The sequence below is a fragment of the Petaurus breviceps genome, unplaced genomic scaffold, assembly GCF_028583685.1.
Source record: "Petaurus breviceps papuanus isolate PSGF00001 unplaced genomic scaffold, PetGlider_PUasm1.0 582, whole genome shotgun sequence".
Lineage (NCBI taxonomy): Eukaryota > Metazoa > Chordata > Mammalia > Diprotodontia > Petauridae > Petaurus > Petaurus breviceps.
Genome location: NW_027186390.1, coordinates 600,973 through 625,672, shown reverse-complemented (window position 1 = coordinate 625,672; position 24,700 = coordinate 600,973). Strand labels below are relative to the sequence as shown.

The window sequence follows — 24,700 nt, the reverse complement described above, 5'->3', positions numbered from 1 at the left end:
ATCCTCTCAAACAATAAATTGTGCTGCCATTCAATCAGTTAGTTCTGCTTAAGTTAAGTAATAAATCTTTAATTTGACATCTCAGGGCAAAATTAATATTCCATATGAATACTGGAAGAGTCAAATGAAAGAAAAAATTATTATATACTACTTTTCCCTAATCTTTTGTCATTTCTGCATAAAAGAGAGAATGAAATTCATAGCCATCACTAGCAAGCTGTTTACATGAGTAGAAAATGTTGCTACATTTGAAAACATGAAAAATATTTTGCTTGGCCTAAAAATATGAAAATGTCTATCATTCTTAGATCTAAAGCATAAAAGTTTGACATCTAATATAGTTTATTCACATAAACAAATTACCCAATGTTCCCAAAAAGTTGAATATGACAATATTCTTAAGTACTTTATAGTATAAAAAAAGATGACACTGAATTTCAGCATATCAAAATACTAGCTAGAAGATCCTGGGTGTCAATACCTGCCAATTCATATTTTTACTTTCTTACCTTTACAAAATCTTTTTTGAGAATAATCTACATATCTATCGAGGGGTAACCTTGATATTAATATAAGAAGTAAACAGGATTTTACAATTTTCTGCTGCAACTTGTATCTTCACAATGATGTAGTCAGAAGAAATATATGGAGAAAGCAAGATACATATATTTATCTTATCCTCTGTAAGGGAGGTGCTAATATTATTCCTGTACTCCAGGTGAAGAAACTGGGGCTCAGAAATGTTAAGTGATTTATAAAGGGCCACATTGCTAGTTAATATCTGAAGCAGGATTTGAAAACAGATCTTCAATCTATCAATAAGTATTTATTAAGCACTACCACATGTCAGATACATGCCAGGTACATGGAATATAAAACCAATAATTAAACAGTATCTGTCCTCAAAGTGCTTATATGGTCTTCCTGACTCCAAGCCCAGCACTTTCTACCATATATCATGACTAGCAATTCAAATGTATGTCATCATCTAGACAAAAGGCATTTTTCATCCACATAGCTTTTCCATTTTCAGGCTAATCTCCTTTGAGTAAACATGGATTTCATTTAGGAGGCAGAGTAATGTTTCAGGGCTTGATGAAATCAGCACAAGATCATCTGTAAATGGGATCATCTAGAGGACCTTCTATCTATGAAGAACATTTCCTATTTAGATCCTTCATAGAACATCCTCCTCAACAGTGGTGAACACCTTAGCAAATGTGTATCTTTCTGTTTTATGCCTCATGTGACATTAACAGAAGACAGTGAACAGTTAATCTTTGTGGTTCTACTCATCTAGGAACTTTATGATAATGATAATGATATATATATATACACATATATGAAAGACTTTTTTGTTGAAGAAGAGGTTTTTAGGATGAATATTACTCTCACAATTTAAAGACAGTTTTGTAATCAATAAACAAAAGAAGCAAGATCGTGTATTCTTTGTCTTTCAGTAAACTAATTATATGATTGTAAAGATATAAGTTGCTGTAAAAAAAACTGCCTGTAAAAGCCTACTTGTTAATTTTCATATTTTCTTCAAGGATACCCTTGATATACGTGTAGAATATTCTCCTAAGCATTTTGTAACAGTGAGAAAACTGAAATACGGGTTTGTAGGTATTGATGCCAGAGTCACAATCTGTTAAGTATCTGAGGTAGGCTAACTACTATTCCATCTGCCACTCTATCCTTGAAATATGGAAGCAGAAGGAGGATGCACAGAACTGTGAGTCATTTTTAAATTTTTGTTACCTGAGCTGCTATTGCCAAAGGATTTATGAACTAGATGGCCAACCTACTGGTCATGAACCTTAGCTAAATTGGTCTTCAGAAGACACAATCTGTCAATGTATGTGTGCTCAAAATTTTTCCTGTGTGAGATAACATGTCTGACCTTTTTAATCTTGTACAAAGGTATAATATGAGAGGCTTGTCCTTGGGCAAAGCCTTCAAGAATTTAGAGGCGAATCCCTATGCCTGGCATGGACATATTCCTCAACTCTGCCTACAAAAATGTTTTTCTTCCTCAAAGGCTTCCACTGGTGCCATGTTCTCCCTGCTTACTCCCTCCCTCCCCCCGCCAATGTGATATCCTCTCCTCAAATTGTCCTAGAATACATCTGTGTTGCCTCTGTCATATTCTACCTTATATTATCATTTTTTTAGTATATGACATATGCCCCCTATAAGACTAAGCTCTGTGAAGTGAGGGCCTATAGACATTTCCTTTTTGTATCCCCATGGCTGGCACAATACTTTGCCCATAGATTTGCAGTATTTGTTGAATAACTAAAAGTGAAGCAAAGTGACATGAAGTATCATAATAAACAAGAAGCCCATCAATTTATCTCTATATCCGTAGATAAGAAAATTTTTAAAAAATGGTTTAAGTTATGGCAAGAAAAATTTAGGTTAGGTTTAAGAAAAAAACCCACTAAAAGGATGACCCAGGGAGCTTACATAGTCTCTTTTCCTAAAAAATCTTTAAGAATAAGATAAGCAAACATGTTGTAGATGATATTGCTACAGCCTTTCATGGAGACAGAGGGCAGGAATAGATGAATTTCTGGTGTCTTCTAGAATTTTACCTTAACTTCTCTCAAGCTCATGCATTCATCCCAAGAATAGAATTTCCTTTTCATCCTGAAACATATAAAGAAAGACTTAGTGTATATTGGAAGACCTCAATTTTCTTATTGCACTGATGGTTAGTGTTAAGAAAATAGTTTAATTTTCTCAATTATTAATAGATAGCTAATAATCTTTCCTACTATGTGAATCCTTTTGTGCCCCTAATAAGTTTAACTCATAACCATAACCTGAAGCAAACTCTCAGGAGCAGATGTGTCAAGAGGAAAATTTAAAGAACCTCTTACCATGCTTCTACTTCTTTTTTTGCCTTTTTTTGGGAGGGGAAGGTAGGGCAATTGAGGTTAAGTGACTTGCCCAATGTCACATGACTGGTTTCTTGGGTTAAGTGTCTGAGGCTGGATTTGAACTCAGGTCCTCCTGACTACAGGGCTGGTGCTCTATTCACTACGCCACCTAGCCACCCCAATGCTTTTACTTCTCTGAGGAGAAAGGAGTGGGAAGCGAGTGTTTTTTGGCAGAGTGAATCCATAGACAGAGATAAAATGGGACAGAAGGAGACTCCTACTCTAGCTAGGAGAAAGGTTAGATTCCCACTCTGCATTGGGGGTTGGGGGACTAAAAGAATCTAAGCCTAGAGAGGAAGGAGGAACCCCCGAGCCAATAAGCTCATCCCTTTTAGTACCAATCACTGTGATAGTTCTTCAGCTTGCAGTCCATTCTGCCTGATTGGAGAGATGGAGAAGCACAGCTTCCGGGCAGCTGAAAGATCAGTTGCTCCAGAAGGAACAGACCTTTGCATGGTATTCCAAACTTTTCCATTATAAAAGCTCCAGTGATAGAATGACAAAGTTAAAAGTATGATGGGCTGCCCTGTGAGATGTGAGCTCTGTAGGGAACACAGGGCAGGCTGGCCCAGAAAGGGGCTAGGGTGGAGGGGAAGTACTTCAGGTGGGGTAAGGTAGAAGGAGGAGCCTATATGTCAGCCAAGAACACTGTAGGTTTCTTTTCAATTTTATGCTGGATTTTTTAACCTTTCTGATAACCAAGAGGGGATGCTAGAGAGGAAGGGATCTTAGAAGTCATCTATTTTAACCCCCTCATTTCCCAGGGACAAGGCTGGTCTTGACATTCTCTTGCTCAAAACTCTTTTATTGCCTCTAGAATAAATACTCCTTAGCCTGGAACTGAAGGCCCTCCTCAATCTGGTTCCTGCCTTCTGGCCTTACTTTATATTAGTCCCTTTTCACTTGCTCCATGTTTTAGGCAACTCAATTATTTGCTGTTCCCTCAACATGAGGTGCCATCTCCTCTACCTCAGTGAATGTGCACAAACCATACGCCCAACACATAATATACTTCTTCCTCATCTCCACCTTTAGGAAACCTTTTCTTTCTTACCTCAGACGTCCACTCCTACGTGATTCCTTTCCTGATCTCCCTAGGTATTAGTGTTCTCTAGTTACTGCTCTCTCCTTCTCCCCTTCACTCCTTACCTTGTACCAGCCTCTCTCTGTTCATGTTGTACCCCCAACTCCAACAGACTATAGATTCCATGAGTCTCAAACTAACAGTAAACTATGAACTGGCTTAAAAAACTAATTTGTTAATATCACAAAAATGCTACCTTTTAATAGCCACCAGCTCTCCGGATTCATTGCTTTTTCCCATAAGTACGCTCCCATAAGTGCCATCTCCTAGTTGTCTCATAGTTGTATATCGGTTCATTTCGGAAAATGGATGCAGCCAGTTATGAAATTAAATTGTTTACTTGTAGAGAAGAAACTTGTATGCTCTTTAAAAAAAATCTTTCTTTTCCTTCAAAATGTTGTTAGATTTGTGACTGGTGTATCATTATTTAATATACAGTCTTCCCTGAGATTATAAGTTCATGAGATCCAGGAATAAAGAATCTGGCGAATAAATAATGTGTCCATTCTTATTCACATCCTTTAAAAAAGCAAAACAAGAATAAGATGAGTTTTCTTTAGAGACTTCAATGTGAGATGATGTGAGAAATAATTCATTTCAATCCCTACTCTATTCCAATCAGTATTAATCAGTATATTTTACAGAAATCATGCTGGGATAATTAGGTTGATAGATTCTTACAATGGGCCTCAAACTTTAAATGTAACATTCACTACTTATTTACCAAGTTATGAGGCTCCCCTGAACAACCACAAGAATGATGACAAAGATATTTCCATCCTGTTTTACTCAAATTCCATATCCAACCCAGTATAAGTGGGATGCTTTGGAAAGTCCTCCAATTTAATTTTGCATCTCTGCATCACTCTCTCTTGTCCAATATGAGCAGATGACCATCTTATGACCTTTTAGTAGAGATGCCCATTCCCCCCCCGGCACTGATATGTCATTTTTGGCCCTCAAGAGCAAGGTCTATCAACTAATGAGATTCTGTTTTTTGCCATGTATCAAACCCTATAAAAACAAATACTGGAAGAATGTGGCATCTCATATTGTGAGGAAGATCTGATGTTCACTTCATTAGAGGGGACTATAGACCCTTTAGTAAAATGTCATTGGCTCAGAGCTCTGCTTCAGTCTCTTTTCATTTTGGGTTGGACAGTTTTAACCCCCATCATGAAATCACAAAATAATTTTTCCACTCTGGATCACATTATAGCATAAATAAGAATTTATCTATCTAAACAAGAAAAATAAAAAATGATTAGCTAGTTACATGAAAAGCTAAGCATTTTTATTTTAGATAATTATATCAGCACTTTTAAATAACAGATTTGCGCATACCTAACAAAGTACAATGAATCTGTAGTAATCTTCTTAGGAACCCCACATATAAGAGGAAGCACCCTAGGAGCTACCTGCAAATTTTGAGCTGACAGTTTTTTTGCTAAATGTTTTAATATGCATTAGAAAAATGTTGTGAGGTTTTGACAATGAATCATTTGTGGAATGAAACATATCTAAAACTTATTTCTTCAAAAATGTACTATCAAAAAATAATCAATTCCCTAAACATCTGCTGAAGATCCCTCTCTCCATCCTTTTTTCCCTCTCCCCCTTCTCTCTTCCCTTTTTTCCTCCCTGTCCCCCTTACTCCCACTTCCCTCTCCCCCCCAATACAGAGAGACTAATATTTTCTTGATTTGCCTTAATTAATAATTTCATCCTTCAAAAGGTAAAAATACCAACAGAGGAAAACTCTATTCTGGATCCGACACATCATGGCATGAAAACTTATGAATCATTCCATATTTTTAAACAACTCTGATCAATGCAATGACCAACAATTCCATAAGATGTACAATGAAGTACAGCTACCTACTCTCTGACAGAGAAATGATGAACTCAAGATGCAAAATAAGAAGCATATTTCTGGACATGACCTAGAGGAAATTTTTTTGTTTTGACTATTCTATATTTGTTACAAGGGTTTTGGTTTTACTTTTCATAATAAAGAATGGGAAGGAGATAAAATAAATTAACTGACAAAATAAAATATCTAAACATTCCTTGGAGACTACAGTATGAAGCAATAGAAAAAGCAAGGACTTGGAATCAGGATTCTGAATTTGAATCTTGACTCTACCATTTATTAGCTGTGTAATGCAAGTCTTATGCATATTTAACAGATAAGGAAACATGTACTGAGTTGGTTTTAGTGACTTAGCCAACATCACTCAGCAACTAAGAAGCAAAGCTATAAGTAAAACCCGTCTGCTGACTTCTAAAATACTAATATTTATCAAATAGTTCCCTGAATTCTAGAAGAAAAAACCTAAGCAATAGCTGATTTTAAAATATGAAAAGGTGATCTCTTTGTATAGTAAAATTAAGAGTACTGGGTATTGTCAAAAGATACGAAAGCAGTAGAAGAAACCTAACAGGGTCAGCTAGGTGGCACAGTAGATAGAGCACCGGCCCTGGAGTCAGGAGGACCCGAGTTCAAATATGGCCTCTGACACTTGACACCTTATTAGCTGTATGACCTTGGGTAAATCACTTAATCCCAATTGCTCTGCCTTCCCCCCTACAAAAAAGGCAAAAAAAAAAAAAGAAAAAGAAAGAAGCAGCAGCCTAACAGAAGAACCATGACTTATTTTCCAACTGATCTTATTGAAATTTAATGAATACTAATCAGGCACAGGCTACTAAACTTCATCACTCATAACACTGAACACTTTAAATACTTCCATTTTCATTTCATATACATTGACAGATTTATTTCAAATGGAGTTAAAATTAACCTTATTTTTTAATATGTTTTAGTCAGCATAAGTGGAAAGCATACCTTAGAGTGAGAGTCCCTCCTCTGACACATACTGACTGACTTTGTGACTCTGAGGACAAATCATTTAACCTCTCAGTTCTCTAAGCAACTCTTTAAGACCATGGGTGGCACAGAAGTGCGAACCTATCCTTGGAGGGTGGAGAGGGGGTGGTCTCCTCATCTAGAAGTTTCCTGCAACAATGAAATCTCAGGTCCAACAACTTACTTACAACTTGAAAGCAACAGAGCCCAAAATAGGGTCATGACCATCGTGTTACAGTGAAAAGAACACAGAATCTGGGGTCAGAGGACGTACATCCAGATCCTAGCCCTATCACTTTACTATCTCTATTACCCTTCTCAATGGTAAACTGAAAGAGGTTGTACTAGATGACCTCTAAGATCCCTTCAGGCACTAAATTAACGGTGACACACGTGATACATATGCACCGTAATTGCAACTGGTGTTTCAGGATAAAAGTCACTATTAAACATTAAAAACTTGATAAAACAAAAAAGTTTCCTCAAAGTTTGCAGTTGAACTGCTTTATTTCTCTTTGAATTTTCAGAAGCAGAGAAAATGTACAGCATCTTGCTTGGAATGAACTTTTCTTTTCCCATTTTTCAGGCTAGATGTTTTCCTGTTCTGTGATGTCTGCTCTTTGTAAGCCCCTGTCCTACAGTCTCTACTATCATCACTGATGAACAGGCATAATATTTTAGCACATATTTAGAGAATACCATCAAGGCTGTTAATCCAAAAAATATGGCTTGTTATTTTCAAATTTCATTTGGTTCTGATTGTTAACTTTCTGTTGTTAAAAGAAGAGAAAACCCTGAAAATACTGGCACTAGTTTCATCTCTGTCACACAACAAAACAATTCTTTACTTTCAGAGAATTTTGTGTTTCAGTTTTGACATTTACATAATATTAATATTTTCAAGACAGTGATCGTGTTTGGACCAGTGATTTCATTGAACAGTAAAGTCCTGGATAAAGGGAACTCCCTCTACTAATACAGTTTAGCACTTCATAATTTACAGTTGCCTAGAGCAGAGGTGTCAAACATATGAACCAGATTAAAATGTAATTGGGAAATATTTCTAAAAATTAACTAAAATGCAATAAAACATAAAGTTGATGTGTAGTTTTCTAAATCAATATGTGCCTATAACAGGATCCTTATGTATGGTTTAGTGGCCCTGTTTGTATTTTAGTTTGACAACAATGGTCTAGCGCACTGAGAGGTTAGATGACCTGCCCAGGGTCAAGTTTTCCTCTCAGAAATGCTGTAGCTGTGGGGGGCGGCTAAGTGGAACAGTGAGTAAAACGCAGGCCCTGGAGTCAGGAGGACCCGAGTTCAGTTCCGGACTGAGACATTTAACACCCACACAAAAAAACTAGCCGTAAAACCTTGGGCAAGTTACTCCCTCCAAAAAAAAAGAAATGCTGTCGCCCCATCTTATAAGTTTTTGGTATTTGTCTTATTTATTGTCATCCTCTCACTTTTTTCTTCTAAACTCTGTAATCTAGTTTCCAACCTCAAATCAAATTCTATAAAGTAGCACTGACTTCTTGCCAAATGTGATGGCCTTTTCCTAGGACCACAGATTTAGAGCTGAAAGGGATGTGACATATCCAGTCTTCATTTTACAAAGAAAACTCAGGCCCAAAGAGATTAAGAGACTTGTCCAGAATCACGTACCTAGTAAATACTTGAAGCAGGATTCAAACTCAGGTTTTCCTGATTTCAAGTTCAGCACTCGGGTACCCCTCTGCCACCTTGCTGCTTCATAACATGGAAGTTGGAATAGATGATTATGCTATTATATAGGTTTAAAGTTGGAAAAGAACCATCTAATCCAGGGGTGGGGAACCTGCGACCTGGAGGCCACATGTGGCCCTCTAGGTCCTTGGGTGCTGCCTTTTGATAGCGTCCAAGTTTTAGAGAACAAATCCTTTTATTAAGGATTCAGTCAAACGGCCACACCTGAGGAACTAGAGGGCCACATGTGGCCTCAAGGTGGCAGGTTCCCCACCCCTGATCTCATCTAATCTTTCCATATTACAGATATAGAAATGGAGACAGAAAGAAAACCTGACTTGCCCAAAGTCACTCAGCAGTAAAATTTGAAATCAGGTAGTCTGACTCTAAAATCAGGACACCTTTCATTGTCCCACACTACTGTTCCTCCTTGATTTCACTGAAATACCACAAACTCTCAACCACCCTTTCATTTTAGATGTCCCCATCTGGATTTTGTGACACTGTTCTTGGTTGTCCTACACGTTTTTCTGTACAGTCTCAATCTCCTTTGCTTGATCATCACCCATGTCATATCCACTCACCATGGGCCCACTTTTCTGTTTATACTCTCCAAGTATCTTTTATTAGACTTCATGGGTTCATTTATCATCTCTGTGTAAATTATTCCAGGTTTATATCTCTAGCCCTACTCTCTCTCCTAAGCCCTAGTCCCACATCATCAGCTGCCCTTTGGGTATTTCAAACTGGATGTCCTATAGGCCCCTCAAACTCAACATGACCCAAACAGAGTTTCTTTTTCCCCCAAATGCATCTCTCTCCCAAAATTTCCTATTACTGTTGAGGGTATCACTATTCTTCCAGTCATTAAGGCTCACAACCTCAGTGTCATTCTTGACTCCTCATTTGTACTCAATTCTATATATTCAATCAGTTGACAAATTTTGTCATTTCTATTTCCACACAAACTCTCCCATGTGACCCACATCTTGTTACTCACATTGTCATGACAACTAATTCATGTCTTAATTACCTTTTCCCTAATACTATATAACAGGCTCCTAACTGGTCTTCCTTGTCTCTAGTGTCTCCCCAATCAAATCTGTCTTTCAGATAGTCACCAAAATGATTTTCCATGTCACTCTACTCAAACTCCTGTGGCTCCCTATGACATTTAAGGTCAAATATAATGAATTTCTTGTTGGTAGTGCTTCAGGTAGTTTAATAGTGAAGAGTTTCAGGCAACAAGAGGTGGGGACTAGGAGGCCACTTCACAGGCCAATTGCTATCCAGGTGCCTACACCGGGGTCATTCCACCTAAACTGTTGAGATTTTCACTGACTTATTCAATTCCAATGCATACACTTCAGTCCAATGATACTGGCATCCTGGTTCTTCCATGCACAAAACACTCTAATTCTATGCTTCAGGAATTTTATCTGCCTGTCCCCCATGTCTGGTATGCTACAGGAAACATTATCAATAAAAGATTCATTTAGGCCCATAAGCATTCTCTTTAAAAATCTGTGTGCCATGGAAAGAAGGATCAAAGGATATATGAAGCATCCCTACCTTATTGTTGTTATTATTTTGGGGGCAGTTAGGTGGCACAGTGGATAAAGTCCTGGGTCTAGAATCAGGAAGGCTCATCTTCCTAAGTTCAAATCTGGCCTTAGACATTTACTAGCTGTAAACCTGGGCAAGTCATTTAACCTTGTCTGCCTCAATTTCCTCATCTGTAAAGCAAACCATTCCAGTATCTTTGCCAAGAAAACTCCAATTGGGGTCACAAAGAGTCAGACATCTCAGTATGTATTTATTTAATCCCACTACCTTCTTACGGATATCTGGCAAAGAACAAGTATACGGAGGAAACGGGAATTTTGATGGATGAAGAATGATAAAGATGAGAAGAGAGACAGGTAATTTTGGAACATGAAACACTGAAAAATCTGAGTCAGGTGTTGCAGCGGCAGAATGCCAGGCAGAATGAAGGCTCAGGATTCCTGGGAACCACAGGAGGGTATAAAAGATGCATAGATAGGAAGGAATAGAAGACATAGTTTACCTCCTTTGGTATTTGGATGAGAACTTTGGATGACTCAGGAAAGGAAAAGGAAATTGTTTTTTTCATTCATTTCCTGGTCTTGTTCTTGACATTCTGGACTTCAAAACCATGCCTCTCTAATTATTGGATCCCACAAGTCCCCTGGCCTTTGGGGCCTCCTTGCCAACCACCTTACCCAGGGATATACCTTCCACAAGGCCTTCTCTGTCCTAGGATAGCTGGCCTTTATTCCTCAAAAGGGCTCTCAACCCAACTTTCTCTAGATTCAAAACCAGGTCCTCTCCCTCCTCCTCCCACTTTTTCTGCTGTCTTCCTCCATTAAAATGTAAACTCTTTTGAGGGCAGCCATCTTTCTTCTTGTATGTGTTATCTCCAAACTTTAGCACATTTTCTGGCACAGAGAAAATGGTAATAAATGTTTGTTTCCTTCCTTGCTTCCTTTCTCCTTTCCCCCCACAACCACATGATCTATATGCCCTGGAGAATCATAAGTTAGGCTAGTTTTAGTACTTCAGTTACATAATAGATTAACTTGATTTTTATGGGTTACTCTATAAATCACAATCTACAGCATTGCTTCTACAGGAAAATATATTTGGAATTCCAAACAACTGATTAAAAAAATTAGCTTTTGAAACACAAACCATTTGTAAGTCATTTCACAGCTTTTCTTCTCCAGTCTCATGAGAAAAAGAATTCCTATTCATTAATCATAAACATAATCAAAATGTTTTCAAATATGTATACATTTTGCGTATGTGAGCTTTTGCACTCTATCTAGACGATATTCAGAAACAGTAAATTTGAATCCTGGGTCCCAAGCAAACATTTCAAAAAGATTCTTCTACACCAGAGGTGTCAACATGGGTTGCAATGCTGGTGAACCAGATTAAAATGTAATTGGTAAATATTTAATGAAATATATAAAAATTCAAGAGAATATAGATAATACTGATATGAGGTTTTCTAAGTCAAAATGCAACTAGCAGGGATTTTTATGTATAATATAGTGGCCCTGTTTCTATTTAACTTTGATACCACTGCTCTAACCTTCTAAAAATCACCAAGTGAATATGTTTCCAGGAGAATGAAAACTTTCTATTACAGTGTCTTCCCTTCTCTTACAATACCGAAATCATTTGGATGATATTTCTCCTCATGCACTTAAGCCAACAATTTCACATAATCTAAAGTCAAGTTAGTATGGCAGAGATTCATAATTTCATACTATTAAAATAGGGCAGCATATTATATTTGAAATCAAGAAAATGTAGCATATTTAGTTCACTATCTATGCCATTAGAGATATGTTTAATTATAATAGCTACCTGTCTGTTTTGACTAATGAAAGTGAATTTTGCAAATTAAGGACAGAATAACACTCATTTGTATTAACATTTTCATATTTATATACTGTCATAAAACTTAGTAAAAGTGACATATACAAATAAGTATAATCTAAGGAATTTAACCATATACACATAAATATAATTTTTAAGGAATTTAAATAGAGAACTATTTATAGCCCAAATGGAATTTTCCTCAATCAGCCAACTAAATTTTATTCACTGAACTTCTCCCTTAGTCCAATTTTTCTGCTATGTATATATTCTCTTCCCCATATGTACATTCATATACAAAAACACATTTATATAGGATATCTTTTCTTCTACATAATGATATTTGATATGACGATACATAATGATAATAATCTGTGTATATATACATTTGTGTAAATTATATATTTATACTAAGTATTTATATATTTAACAAAAATAACACACATGAATATATCCTTTCTTCCCTTCAACTACATTTTCTTTCTCTTCTACTTATGTAAGATGACCTTAAAGAGAAATTCTGCTAATCTATTTAGATAGGATTAAAGAAAGATTAACACAGTGAACACCTGGAGGACAAAAAAGCTTAATTTATATATCAATCAGCTCTTAGATTAAAATTGTCAGTTTTTTATTTGACTTGATTTGTAGACCATTCCATAATGCCATGACTAAAGTTTCAAAAGGAGTTTTAAAAATGCCAGTGTTGTTGAAAAGAAAATAATCAGAATTATTTATTTACATTAGATGATAAAGAAAATAAATTTGTACATAGGGGAAAGAGGTACAATCAAAATGGGAAAAACAAGCCAAATACTAAAAAATTTTTGCTTAGTGCTGTCAGCTACCATAAATCAATTTTTAAAAATCTATTATTGAAAAATATGTAGTTCAAATAAGAGAAATTGATCTCTTTTCTAAAGATTAACCAAAAACAATCTAATAAAGTTCTTGAACACTCCTGTTTGAGACCAATTTTCAGACAGAGGAGTAGGCAGCCCCCAAAAAGATATACACTGTAGGACTCCAAGAAGGTATTTCATCTTCTTCCTCCACATTCCATGTGTGTCTATGCATTCATGTGTACACAAATACACTATCTCAGAATTTGAAGGAAACTCAGAGTCCATATAAATCTAGTTCAACACATACCAGAAAAAGAATATCTAACAATTGGTCATTTGGCCTTTGTCTAAAGACCTCAAATAAGGTGGAACCCACTGCCTCCAGAGGTCACTCATTCCATTTCTGGATAGCTCAAATTCTTGATAAGTTTTTCTTTACATAATGTTTAAATTTACTTTTCAACTTCCATCCATTATTCCTAATTATTTCCTCTAGGACAAAGCAGAACAAGTCTAATCCCTTCATTTTTAAGACAATCCTTCAAATACTTAAAGAAACCTTAGTTTTCTCTTCCTTAAATTAAACATTCCCAAATTCCTTCAACCTATCTTCATCTGTCATAAGCTCTAGGCCATTCAACCTCATAGCTGCCTTCTTTGAAAGTTGACTTTCTACCTTATTAGCATTCTTTCTAAAACATGACACATAGAATTAAACACAACACTCTGCATGTGGTCACACAGGGCAGTGCATACCTCATCAGACTATGACTCTCTTAATGTAGGTGACACTACCTTTCATGATAGCAATATTCCACTGTTAACTCATATTAAGCTTGCAACCAATTAAAACCATCAGCTCTTATAAAATTTCATTTACAGTTTTTTATTGTTAACTTAATGTTCATCAATAAATATTTCAACATATAAAGTAGGAAAGAGATTAATATGATAAAAATGTGAATTTACATTAGTATTTTATTAAATAATCACATATATTAAATATATGTGTATATAGTTAAATTGAAGAAAGTAGTAACATAATTGCTCTATTTGTGTCCTTTTTAACTTTTTTCTTTTGTATATTTTAAAATGTTTTACAGATGCTTATTTTTTTCATGTCTATCACTAGCCACACTAAACCCTCCCCCACTAGAAGTTCTCTCTGCATAGGCAAGCAAAATAAATCAGCATGTTAGCCTCTAACAAATATTTTTCTGATCAGCGACTATTTAGCTATGCCTCCCTGCATCTTGTGCTTCTGAAGGTTATTTCTGGAACCCAAAAGCAAGAAATATTTAAAACTACTGAATCTCATCTTTTATTGGTTTAATGTATTGCTATGTCCAAAGAAATCATTATCAAATGGGCAGCCTGCTTGTGATAAACCTCTTCATAACTAAGTCCTCTAAGGCCTTCCATAATGATAGACCCTGCCAGACCTTTCATTTAGCTAACATAACCTTAGAGAGCATTGGCTTACCTCCACACCACCTATAAGGCATCAAAGTAAGAATTTGTGGAGAAAAATACAAAATGACCCTCAGTCCCTTGTATCCTGTTTCTTTCTGTAGTGATAATGGTGGAAAGATGGGAAAAAGTGCGAAGACTTATACAGTTTTTAGTCTTATTTATAAATTTGAACTTGACTATTGGTATTCTAAATGTAAATTCCTTGTCCAGTATCCAATGCGTGGACATAATGCTGGAGGAACAGAATCACAGCATTCTTGCTAGAAACTAAACAGGAAGAAAGAAGTTGCAGCTAAACAGGACAGCTCACAAGTATTCATCGAATAGAAAAGATGTGGAAAAGTTGATTTTATTACATACCCTAAAGCAAGCAGAAACATTTCACGGGTCAGTTATCTTGGTTATCTCATAATATAAAGCTCATCCTAAGTATTTACAAAAAGATTACTGTGAAAATAATTGCAGTCTGTTTACCAACATTTGTTGTAGAAGATGAAAAGGTACAGAAAAGTAGAAAAGGGGGCGGCCAGGTAGCACAGCAAGTAAGAGCACTAGCTCCAGTGTTGAGAAGACCTGGAGATCGAATCCCGGGCTCAGATACTTAGCGCCCACCCCGAAACACCTGGCCGTGTTACCTTGAGCAAGTTACTTAACCCCAATTGCTTAGGGGCGGCCAGGTAGCACAGCGAGTAAGAGCACTGGCTCCAGTGTTGGGATGACCTGGATCAAATCTGGGCTCAGATAGTCAGCACCACACCCAGAAATAACTGGCCGTAACCTTGAGCAAGTTACTTAACCCCTATTGCTTCAAAAAAAAAAGAAAAGAAGAACTTAATAAGACCATTCAAATTATATTAACATATGCTTTGATGCTCAGTGACTTCAATGAAAAAGTGGTAAAAGATAAGTATGGTGAGAAATATGTGGGAAAGATAGAATAAAAAAGGCCAAAGACAAAGGAGCCTCAGGCTTTTTACATGATGAATACTTTTTTTTTTTAAAGAATCAATTAAGTAGGCATTGGGTATGGCAAATACTAAACAACATCACAAAAATAAAACTGAGTATGTTTTAAAAGAAGAGAAAACAAGTAATTATTGATGAGTCAGCCCCGAATCAGTTATCTTTATATAATCAGATCATTGATTTGTTAGAACAAAGATCAGAATGAGTAAAAAACTGAATGCTAAAAACAAACAGGGGCGGCCAGGTGGCGCAGTGAGTAAGAGTGCCAGCCCCAGCATTGGGAGACCCGGGATCGGTTCTGGCCTCAGATACTTGGCACCCACTGTATCAGCAAGCACCCCAGCGTCCCCAGGGTGGCTGCCAACACAGGTTCTTGGATCTGCTTTGATAAAGGAAAGCAACTCAAAATGGGTTAACAAGCTTACTTTAATCAGTCAAACATATATCGTTTACCTAGTTCAGGGGAAAAGGGTCAGCACCCCAAACTTCAGAGTATACAGACAGAATTATCAAGACAGAGAAACAGATCCAGCAGACAGGTTTCCAAACTGTCCAACCATTACATCTATACCAAATCACAGTTACCATCAACATCTGGGATTTTCAAAGCCGGGGGGCTCTCAACAATGGCTTCCCAGAGTCTCATCTGATCAAATCACAGAACACTTCTCAAAGTGAGTTCCAAAGCAAAGCCTCACATCAGGAATTATATAGCCTTCTCCTGGGTCAGAGAAGGTAACCACCCTCTTGACCCACTGCCCAATCACACAGCATCAAGGTGTGGGTATTCCTGAAAACCCAGCCTCCTGTCACAGGCTCCATGGGACCACATTCAGCCTATTAGGAGACAGAGTATATTTTCAAATCAAGGAAGATTCTCAGAGTCTCTTAAGCCTATCAAAGGGCCTAAGGGCAGGGAAGATCTTTAAATTTGCATTTCCATTACACCCACACAAAAAATAACTGGCCATGTAACCCTGAGCAAGTTACTTAACTCCAATTGCTTTAAAAAAAAAAAAAAAGAAAGAAACAGCATCCAAAGGAGAAAACTTAGTCCTAATGAATAGAAACAAGAAATTGATGATGAAAATTAGCAATGAACAGCAGAAATGACATTAATACCAATTATAATTTTATGGAAGAATTCAATCAATATAAAAAAAGGACTAAAGAAGCCTAAAAAGCACCAAGTCAGTAAATACTTGACTTACTTGCCAAGTAAAAAGAGATGGTGGTCAAAGCCAATACTAACTTAGAATATCAACTTCCTTGTAAAATATTACAACGAAGATTTGTGGATAATTATGATTAATATTATTTCATAAGAAAGAAACAATGGAGGGTGGTAGAAATAGTTTAAAGAAAGCTTGACAAGAGATCAAAGTCCAAATAAACAAAATTATACCAGGGCATTTAAGCATAAAAATAGAAAAAGGACAAGATACAGAACATGACTGAAACAAAATGCAAGAATGTTTATTATAAATATTCTCACCATTAAGGACAACAGAGCCACCACATGTGGTTTCTAATATAGCCATCCCAGATGTGCATCTAGAGGAGGTAAAAATGGCACTAAAGAAAACAAATATTTGACTTGTTACAAAGTTTATCTGTGCTTTTTAATAATGCTTTAGAATTCTGTCAGGACAAAAGTCAAGCTCAGTCCAGAGCAAAAATTCCATGCTCTTCCATTTTTTGGAAATTGTATCAATATTCACCTTTTTCCAGTTCTATGGTGCCTCTCCTGTTCACTCTAGTCTTTTTAAAAAAAAATGTTTTTATTGAAATATTTTGTTTTTTCATTTCTTAGATTTCACCTGTATCATTCCTCCTCCCCTCTCTGAGAGAGCCATTCCTTGTGACATCTCTTATATTTTTTTTTATGAGAGGAAAAAGGAAAAAAAATTTCAGTAAAACCAATCAACACACCAAAAAAAAAAATGATGTTATATGCAATGGTCCATACCCACAGACCTTCCATTTCCACAAAGGAAGCTTTCTTTCTCCCTGATTTTTGAATATTATATAATGCCTTAGCAATCACATCTGCCAGTTCTTTCAGTATCTTCAGGACAGAGATCATCTAAGTCAGGAGACTTGAATTCTTCAGGAATAGCTAGGTTCCCTTGAGTACCAATATACACATATTAATTATTTTGTTTTCTGTTTTTTCCACTCCAAAGATGTTGGTAGAGAAAACAAAAGCAAAATAGGAGTTGAGTCTTCTGCCTATTTTCCTTTGTTCATAATCATCCTCTATATTCACCTCAAAGAGTGGTCCTTTACTTTCTAGACTTACATATACTATATATATTATATATATATACACACATATATTTATAGAATATACCTGGGGATAGTAGTGCACATCAGTGATTTCATCCATGTAGAGAACTCCCAGGGAGGAAATTCCTTCACCAAAGGAGATCAGTACCTACTTGCTGTTACTTACAGGCTTAGGGAATTGTCCAGGGTTACTAAGAATTATTTGTCAGGGATGGGACTTGAACCCAGGTCTACCTGACTCCCAAGTGAACTCTCTTTTTTTAGTGTGCCTGAATTGCATCTTAATATGTAGAAATATTTTCTTTCTTTTTTAAAAACAAGTTTTCACTGGTATCTTTTTTTTTTACATCATCATATTTCCCCACCATATCCCTCATCTGTCTCTGTGATTAAATGAGATATTTGTGAAACACTCTGGAAACCTTAAAGTGCTATATAAATTCTAACTATTATTATTTCATTAGTATAGGGAACTTCTAACATGGAAACTCCCTCCACCAATACCTTACAGCCTTTAAAGGGTTACCTGAGACACTGAGAGGACAACTTGTCCATAGTTCATAAATATCGAAGAATAGGGATTGTTATAGGCAGTACTTGCACCCAGGTCTTCCTGGCTCCGACGCTGTCCTTCTATCCACTATGCTGCAACTTGTCTCCAAAAATATATACACACATAAACAAATACACACTTGTACATATACCAATATACATACTCATAAGTACATATACTCACTTGAATATGCAAGATATATATCCATCTACATATATACATATAAGATGAAAATATATCTGTGATTCTGTTGATTTAGAAGTTCCCTTCAACACAGATCACAACCCATACATACTTGCCTATTCTGTCAATTTTTTCCCATGCCAATCTGTAAATTCAACATAAGGACTCCACCCAATGTGCTGATGGCCTTTGATTTCTCTTAACATCCTCAATATACCTACAGAGCACTCTGGCTATTCATCAGTCATCCCTTGACCTGGTTATAAATGCCTAATCTATTTTCTCTTCTTATTATACCATTTATTGCTACTACCTTTAAGTCCTGTTCTTTGAAGTTATTCATTGCTTATATTTTGCAGTCTACTCATATCATATTTTCTTTTATTGTCCTCTGTATAATATTCACTTTTAATTTTTCAGAATTGTAAATTCTGAATTGTAACCCATGTTTCACTGCTTATACAGCAACACAAATAGAATGCTGGTATAAAAAAGATGGGCCTTTGTTTTCATGGAAAGTGTAGGGTCATTAAAGGACCTCTGCAGTTTCCCAAAGGTCCTTTTCCTCTTGTTCAAACACTGGGCCCAACCTATCCATTTGCACAATCTGTCTGCAGACATATAAACTGATGGACAAAGTCTATAGGTTCTCCATCCAAATATATATCATAAACTATATGTCTTCCCTGTTTTATGTCTCACTTGTTTATGATCATATATATATATAATACACAAATAGATGGTTATATGTACACATGATCAGGTATACAAGCTTATACATAAATATACAGGTACACAGATACATATGCAATGCAACATATTGCATATATTCTCTCTCTCTTACACACACACACAGCAGACTGAAGGCCAGTCTTGAAATAAGAAAGATTTGACTCAAGTCCTGTTTCTGATACATAACTAGTCATGCAACCCTGGGCAAATCACTTATCTTCTTGATGCCTCATGTGCTGTAATCTCTGATTTGCTGTTTTTCTCTTAAAACACAACTGTTTTCTTACTAATAAACTATATTGGCTTTTTGTCCTCTTTAGATAAGACTAGTTACACAATTTCTATCCAAGGATGATTCTGGGTTAGGGAAGTTAGAAAATGTTTAAACCATAGATCATGCAAAGTGTCCTTTTCATTACCAAGGAAACTGAAGTGACAAACTGAACATTAAAAGGTTCCATTTTGAATTGGAAGACAGATGGGGAAAGATGAGATAAGAAAGGAAGAAAAGGGGTATTTATAAGGAATCACACCAATATCAAGCAGGGTTTTGCTGGGGGAGGGGTCATAATTGAACATTAAATTAGAATTGCATTTGCAAAACCACAACTGTTGCCATAATAATTATTAACAACAATGCACATTTCTACAGGGCTCTAAGATTAAAAAAAACATTTTCGTTATAAGAATATTTTGAAGTAGGCAGTGCAGGTAATATTATCCCCATTTTACAGATGAAGAAAGTGAATTTCAGAGTCAATGTGTTATAGTAGAAAGAATAGCAGATTAGAATCACAGTTAACAGAATTATAGAATTTCAAATTTGGAAGTAATTTCAAACCCTTCTCTATGTTGGAGGGACAAGAGTCTTCTGCACAAGAGTTCTCTGCAAGGATGAAACCAAAAAGAAACTTTATGTACATGCACATAAACATAAAAATATAGGAAACAACACATACATGCCTATATACAACCGATACACATACACAATAGACACACATTCTGCCCCCTCCCATACACACACACACACACACACACATTATAATGTGCTTGTGTGAATGTGTTCATATTAGGTATGATTGTCACTCCAGATTTTAAGTACAGTTAACGAGACAGATCTTTTCATTCCACAACTAGAGACATAGTTTAAAACAGGAATATCCTCTAGAAACTTCTAACAGTTTAATTTGACTAGGCAGAATTCCCAATCTAGAGATGTAAGACTAGGCATCAAGTCCAATCCTCTCGTTTTATAAGAAAACAGAGCTAAGGAGATTTAGTCACTACTGCAACTTCACTGAGGTAGAAAACATCAAATTTCTACTATGGTACAAATTTTTGATGAAAACTTTTCTGAGGAAAACTTTAATAAAGGGGAGAGAATGCTAGCCTTGGGGAGGAAGGGGGAAATACAGAGAAAGTTACTTGTTTGTATGGAAGATAAACCTAGGACACCTTTTTTGCATGTGGCAGGTATGGCCCCTTATGTCCAAAGGCAACTTTGAACTTTTGTCTTTCTTTACAAGGAATCTGGCACCATCAAAAAGAATAGTAATTTTAATATAAAACTTGGAGGGTATTTTTATCTAATATCTTTTTAATAGTCTGTCTCTTTTAAATAAAGAAAAATTTTAGCAATTAAGAATTTGATATAACTTCTAAAACGTATTTCTGAGCACTTTCCTGGAATTTAGGATTTGTAATCCCACTCCTAAACTCCCAGATCTGTGAACTAGTTTCATTAATAGGAAATACTGTATCCTCTGTCAATCAAGACTTTGCCACCTTGAAGCACTACAATGAGCTGGAGATTATCATCAAGCCGAGAGAAAATCGTATTACTGAAGGGAGACCTTAACGCTTATTAACTCCTGCAGGAGTTAGCAGAACATGCTGCCTCAATACTCAGGAGGCAGGGGTGGGGGTAGAGGAGAGAGCAGGGAAGTGCGGGTCTAAGGAGTCAAGCAAGAAGGCAGAAAAGCAGTCTTCCTGCTCATTCAAAAGTCTTACAATTTAAGGATCACGCTGTCAACTAGGTTGCATTCATGCATCGATAGTATCATGTATTCTGTCCAGAGTCAACTTCTCTCTCTCTCTCTGTCTGTCTCTCTCTCTCTCTCTCTCTCTCTCTTTCTTCCTTTCTTTCCTTAGCACTGAATACTCATTAAACTTGGGGAACCCCAATGCTCCCCTACTTAGTCAAATATTTTCACCAGAAGCGCAAGCAGGGAGAGGAGAGCGCATTCTCCCAAGGCCCGGGTCAGAGGAGCTCAGGGAGCCAGAGAGCGGGGGCTCCTCGACCCCTGACTGCTCATCCCTAATCCCGAAGATGCCTGCTTTCAGCTCCCCAAAGGAGGGAAGCCTTTCACCCGCCCCTCCCTCAGTCACTGCCTCCTCCCAGAGCCCCGACCCTGACACCTCCCCCCTCCGCGACCCCGAACGTCATCGCCTCCCCATACACATACCCGCCACCCCACTCCCCCAAACCCTATCCAGACCAACCTCCCCCTCACCGGTGTCTGGGCCCCGGCTCACGGCTGCGGCGGTTGGCCGTGGTCGGGCAGGGGGCCGGGGGGGCATCCCGGGCCGGGCCGGGCCGGGCCGGGCCGGTTAGGGCCAGCTGGACTGGACTAGGAAGGGCGGGAGGGCGGCGGGGCCCGGGCGGCCCTCTCTGGATTACTTGCCGGCGCCGCCCGCTTACCTCGCTCGCTCCCTTGTGAAGCCCCTGCGTCGTGTGTATTTCGTCTCCTAGGAAACCACGGGGCGCGCGCTCACACCCTCATTCTCAGTCCGAGCCCAGAGGGGGAGGGGCTCAGGTGGAAGGGGAGGGGCTCTGGCTTTTGAGGCGGAAACGCCCTCCGCCATCTTGGTTCGGGTCCGAGGGTGGTACAAGTTGGAGGCGTGGCTTCTTCTGGTCTCCCAAGTAGTTTCTAGTTGTGCCTTGGCTTCCTCGGTTCTGAAGGGAGTGGAGGGAGGAGATCTAGATCACTGATTTCAGAAGGGAAGATGCTGCTCCAAGGGATTGCAGGTGTGTTTGAATCCCGAGGCTTACATTCATCCTTCTTCAGAGAGTTTAATCCAAAACCAGCAAACATTTATCAACCCAGAGGAAACCATTCTGCCCAGCATTCATATAAATCAACATTGTGTTTCTGTACAAACTCATGGGACACTTAATCAGATTGACACAAGGTGCGCTAAGCATATTCCTATTTCCCTACAAGCATCTAATACAGTACTTCTCACATGTTAGCTGCTCAACGAATCTTTTTTGATGGAACTCTGTGAATTAGTGGATTTGCCACTTATTGTCCAGTCTATCAGAGTTTCTATGTAAAGGAGGGGCTTTCTCTCCGGGTTAAGGCACATATTTTTGTTATGCTATTGCTCTCTATTTTTTCCCCTTAATATCCTAATCCAATCCTAATCTTGCTATAACTAAAATGCAGTTGTGTGCTACTTTCTTGTCCCTTTTTTTTTTCAAGGTCTTGTCTTAGACCATCCTTTTAGAAGAAAATAAAATCTTAAATACTGTATTCTTCAAATTTGTAGTCCAATTTAAATCTCTAAGCCTCAAAGAAAACAGAAATGTCCTATACAGTAGTTTTGAGACTAAAGACCACAAAACTGAAATCATAATGTATGCTCCTTACCCAAGGGAGAGGAGTTTTTGTTGCTGAATTTGGTGGAAAAAGCAGGACTTTCATTTTCATTACATATTATTCTTTTTCATTTAGGACCAAACATCTTGAACAGCATCTTCCTTTCTGAAATCAGTGCTATATCTTAAATCATCACAAGGTAGCACTGTTTCACAACAATTCTAGAAGTTAGTTACCAAGTGTCATTTTATCAGCACCTAAATGGTCCTTTCCAACAACTTGGTTTTTCCTTTATGACTTCTGAGGTTACCAGCCCCTCATGCACCAGTGTTGTAGCCTTTTGTGAGAGATGCCAATTTGTAACTGAATGATCATATAAGAAGATTGTACCTCAAGTAATTATCTTGAAAGTTGGGGATAAAAACCTTGAAGAGTTAGGGTGGCTACAACGTGAAAAAAAATTATCTTCTGTGTTAATAATCTATTTGCATAGCACTTTATGTTCAATAATCAACAAATTAAATTTGTGAGTACTTTCTAATAGCTTAGTAAAAAATTAAACTTTAATAAGGCTCTAGAAACTAGACTCCTAAGTAAAAGGGCACTAAGATCACCTTCAAATCCTGCATTGATTAGTTGAGTACAAAACCTTAATTTTGGTGGAATATCTGGGGTACCAACTGGGATTGCAATCCAGGAACCACTTCTTCAAAATTAGTGCAGTACAGCAGCAACAGGTGGATTTAGGAGTTGGGTAACCCTGTTTGAACCCTATAAATACTTAGTAGATGTTTGGGCAAAGAAATAACCAATCAGCAAATATTTATTAAGTGCCTTTTATGCAGCAGGCATTGTACAATGAATAGAACAGTCTTTATATGCAAGCAACATATAGTTTAACTCGAAGTCTCAGAGTGAAACTTTGGTGTCCTCATTTACAACAATATTTTGCACTACCAATCTCACAGGTTGTGAGGACAGAGCTTCATAAATGTTAAGGTGCTATGCAAATGTTGCTTATTGTGTCTATTCTTTCTACTTTAAAATTGGAGGTGGCTATGACCTTGTGAGCTTCAAAAAGTTAAGACACTGAAATCTTGGCACATTGTCCACAGAGATTGAGGTAGTAGATATTCCCAGGAGTTAAGGGAAAATGGGTGAATTTCTGTTCTTGCTTTGTCTTTTAAGTAAATAACCCTTTGGAAAAGTTAATGGAACTAGGACTTTCATTATTAGCAGTTAACAGTGGGGGCTCACACAAGCACTCAAGGGTACCCATAGAACCTTTTTGAGGGACATGTAGCTTTTGTAGATCTGAAGGATGACCTTGGAGTAATTATTACATGCATGATAGGGACTTTTATAGTGATGTACTTGTTATTCTTTCTCTCATTTACATAATTTCAGGACTTTTTATTGATATTGGAGTTTTAAAAAATCAAGTCTTTGCTCTTATGATACAAACAGGATCAAGTTGTTTAAATGAGAGGATCAGAAAATGTTTGCCAGAACATCCCATCAATACATCTTTGTAACATAACTGGCAAACCTTTGGGTTAAATATTTAAATACATACTCCCTCCATCTTTGGATGGCCCCCTCTAGTTATATCATCTCTACAGCTTCGTCCATTTTTCCCCCTAAAAATTCAAGTCTGTCGCAGGGTCTAAGAGATCCATGAAAACTTAAGGTTGTCTTAGACTACTTGATAGTTCAGATGATATTAATCCAATAATATTAAGACAGATTTTTTCAAAATATTCCTCTCCTTACCCAGACTGGCATGGGTATGTAATTCTTTGAGGATGAGGGTGGAGTAAAAGGGTAGACACAATTATGCGATATACAATTTCTAAATAAATACATTCCTTTTCTTCAGTGAAAACAAAGCTCAAAACAACTAAGTAAGATTAACCTAGTAAATTCAGCAAATGTAATACAGTGATATTTAATAAAGCATGCACAATAAAATCATATTTTAGATAGTAAAACTTGCATAGGCTTAATACCATTGAGTTGTTATGCT

General features: G+C 37.2%; 1 protein-coding gene across 6 annotated transcripts in view; it reads right to left on the bottom strand.

The window, feature by feature from the left end:
• The window catches only part of MAK (male germ cell associated kinase), an 84,949-nt gene extending 62,993 nt beyond the window's left edge, over positions 1-21,956 (bottom strand). For 4 of the 6 annotated variants that reach the window (XM_069103496.1, XM_069103490.1, XM_069103494.1 and 1 more), the window contains exons 1-3: positions 21,774-21,956; positions 4,226-4,548; positions 2,598-2,652 (exon numbers count right to left, since the gene is read on the bottom strand). In XM_069103496.1, the coding sequence (XP_068959597.1) occupies positions 2,598-2,652; positions 4,226-4,326 (156 nt within the window). In that variant the 5' untranslated portion in view covers positions 4,327-4,548; positions 21,774-21,956. Of the gene's footprint in view, positions 1-2,597; positions 2,653-4,225; positions 4,549-21,585; positions 21,753-21,773 lie in introns of those variants that run through there. The other 2 variants (XM_069103492.1, XM_069103493.1) reach the window with 2 other exon arrangements.
• Positions 21,957-24,700: the final 2,744 nt, after the last annotated feature.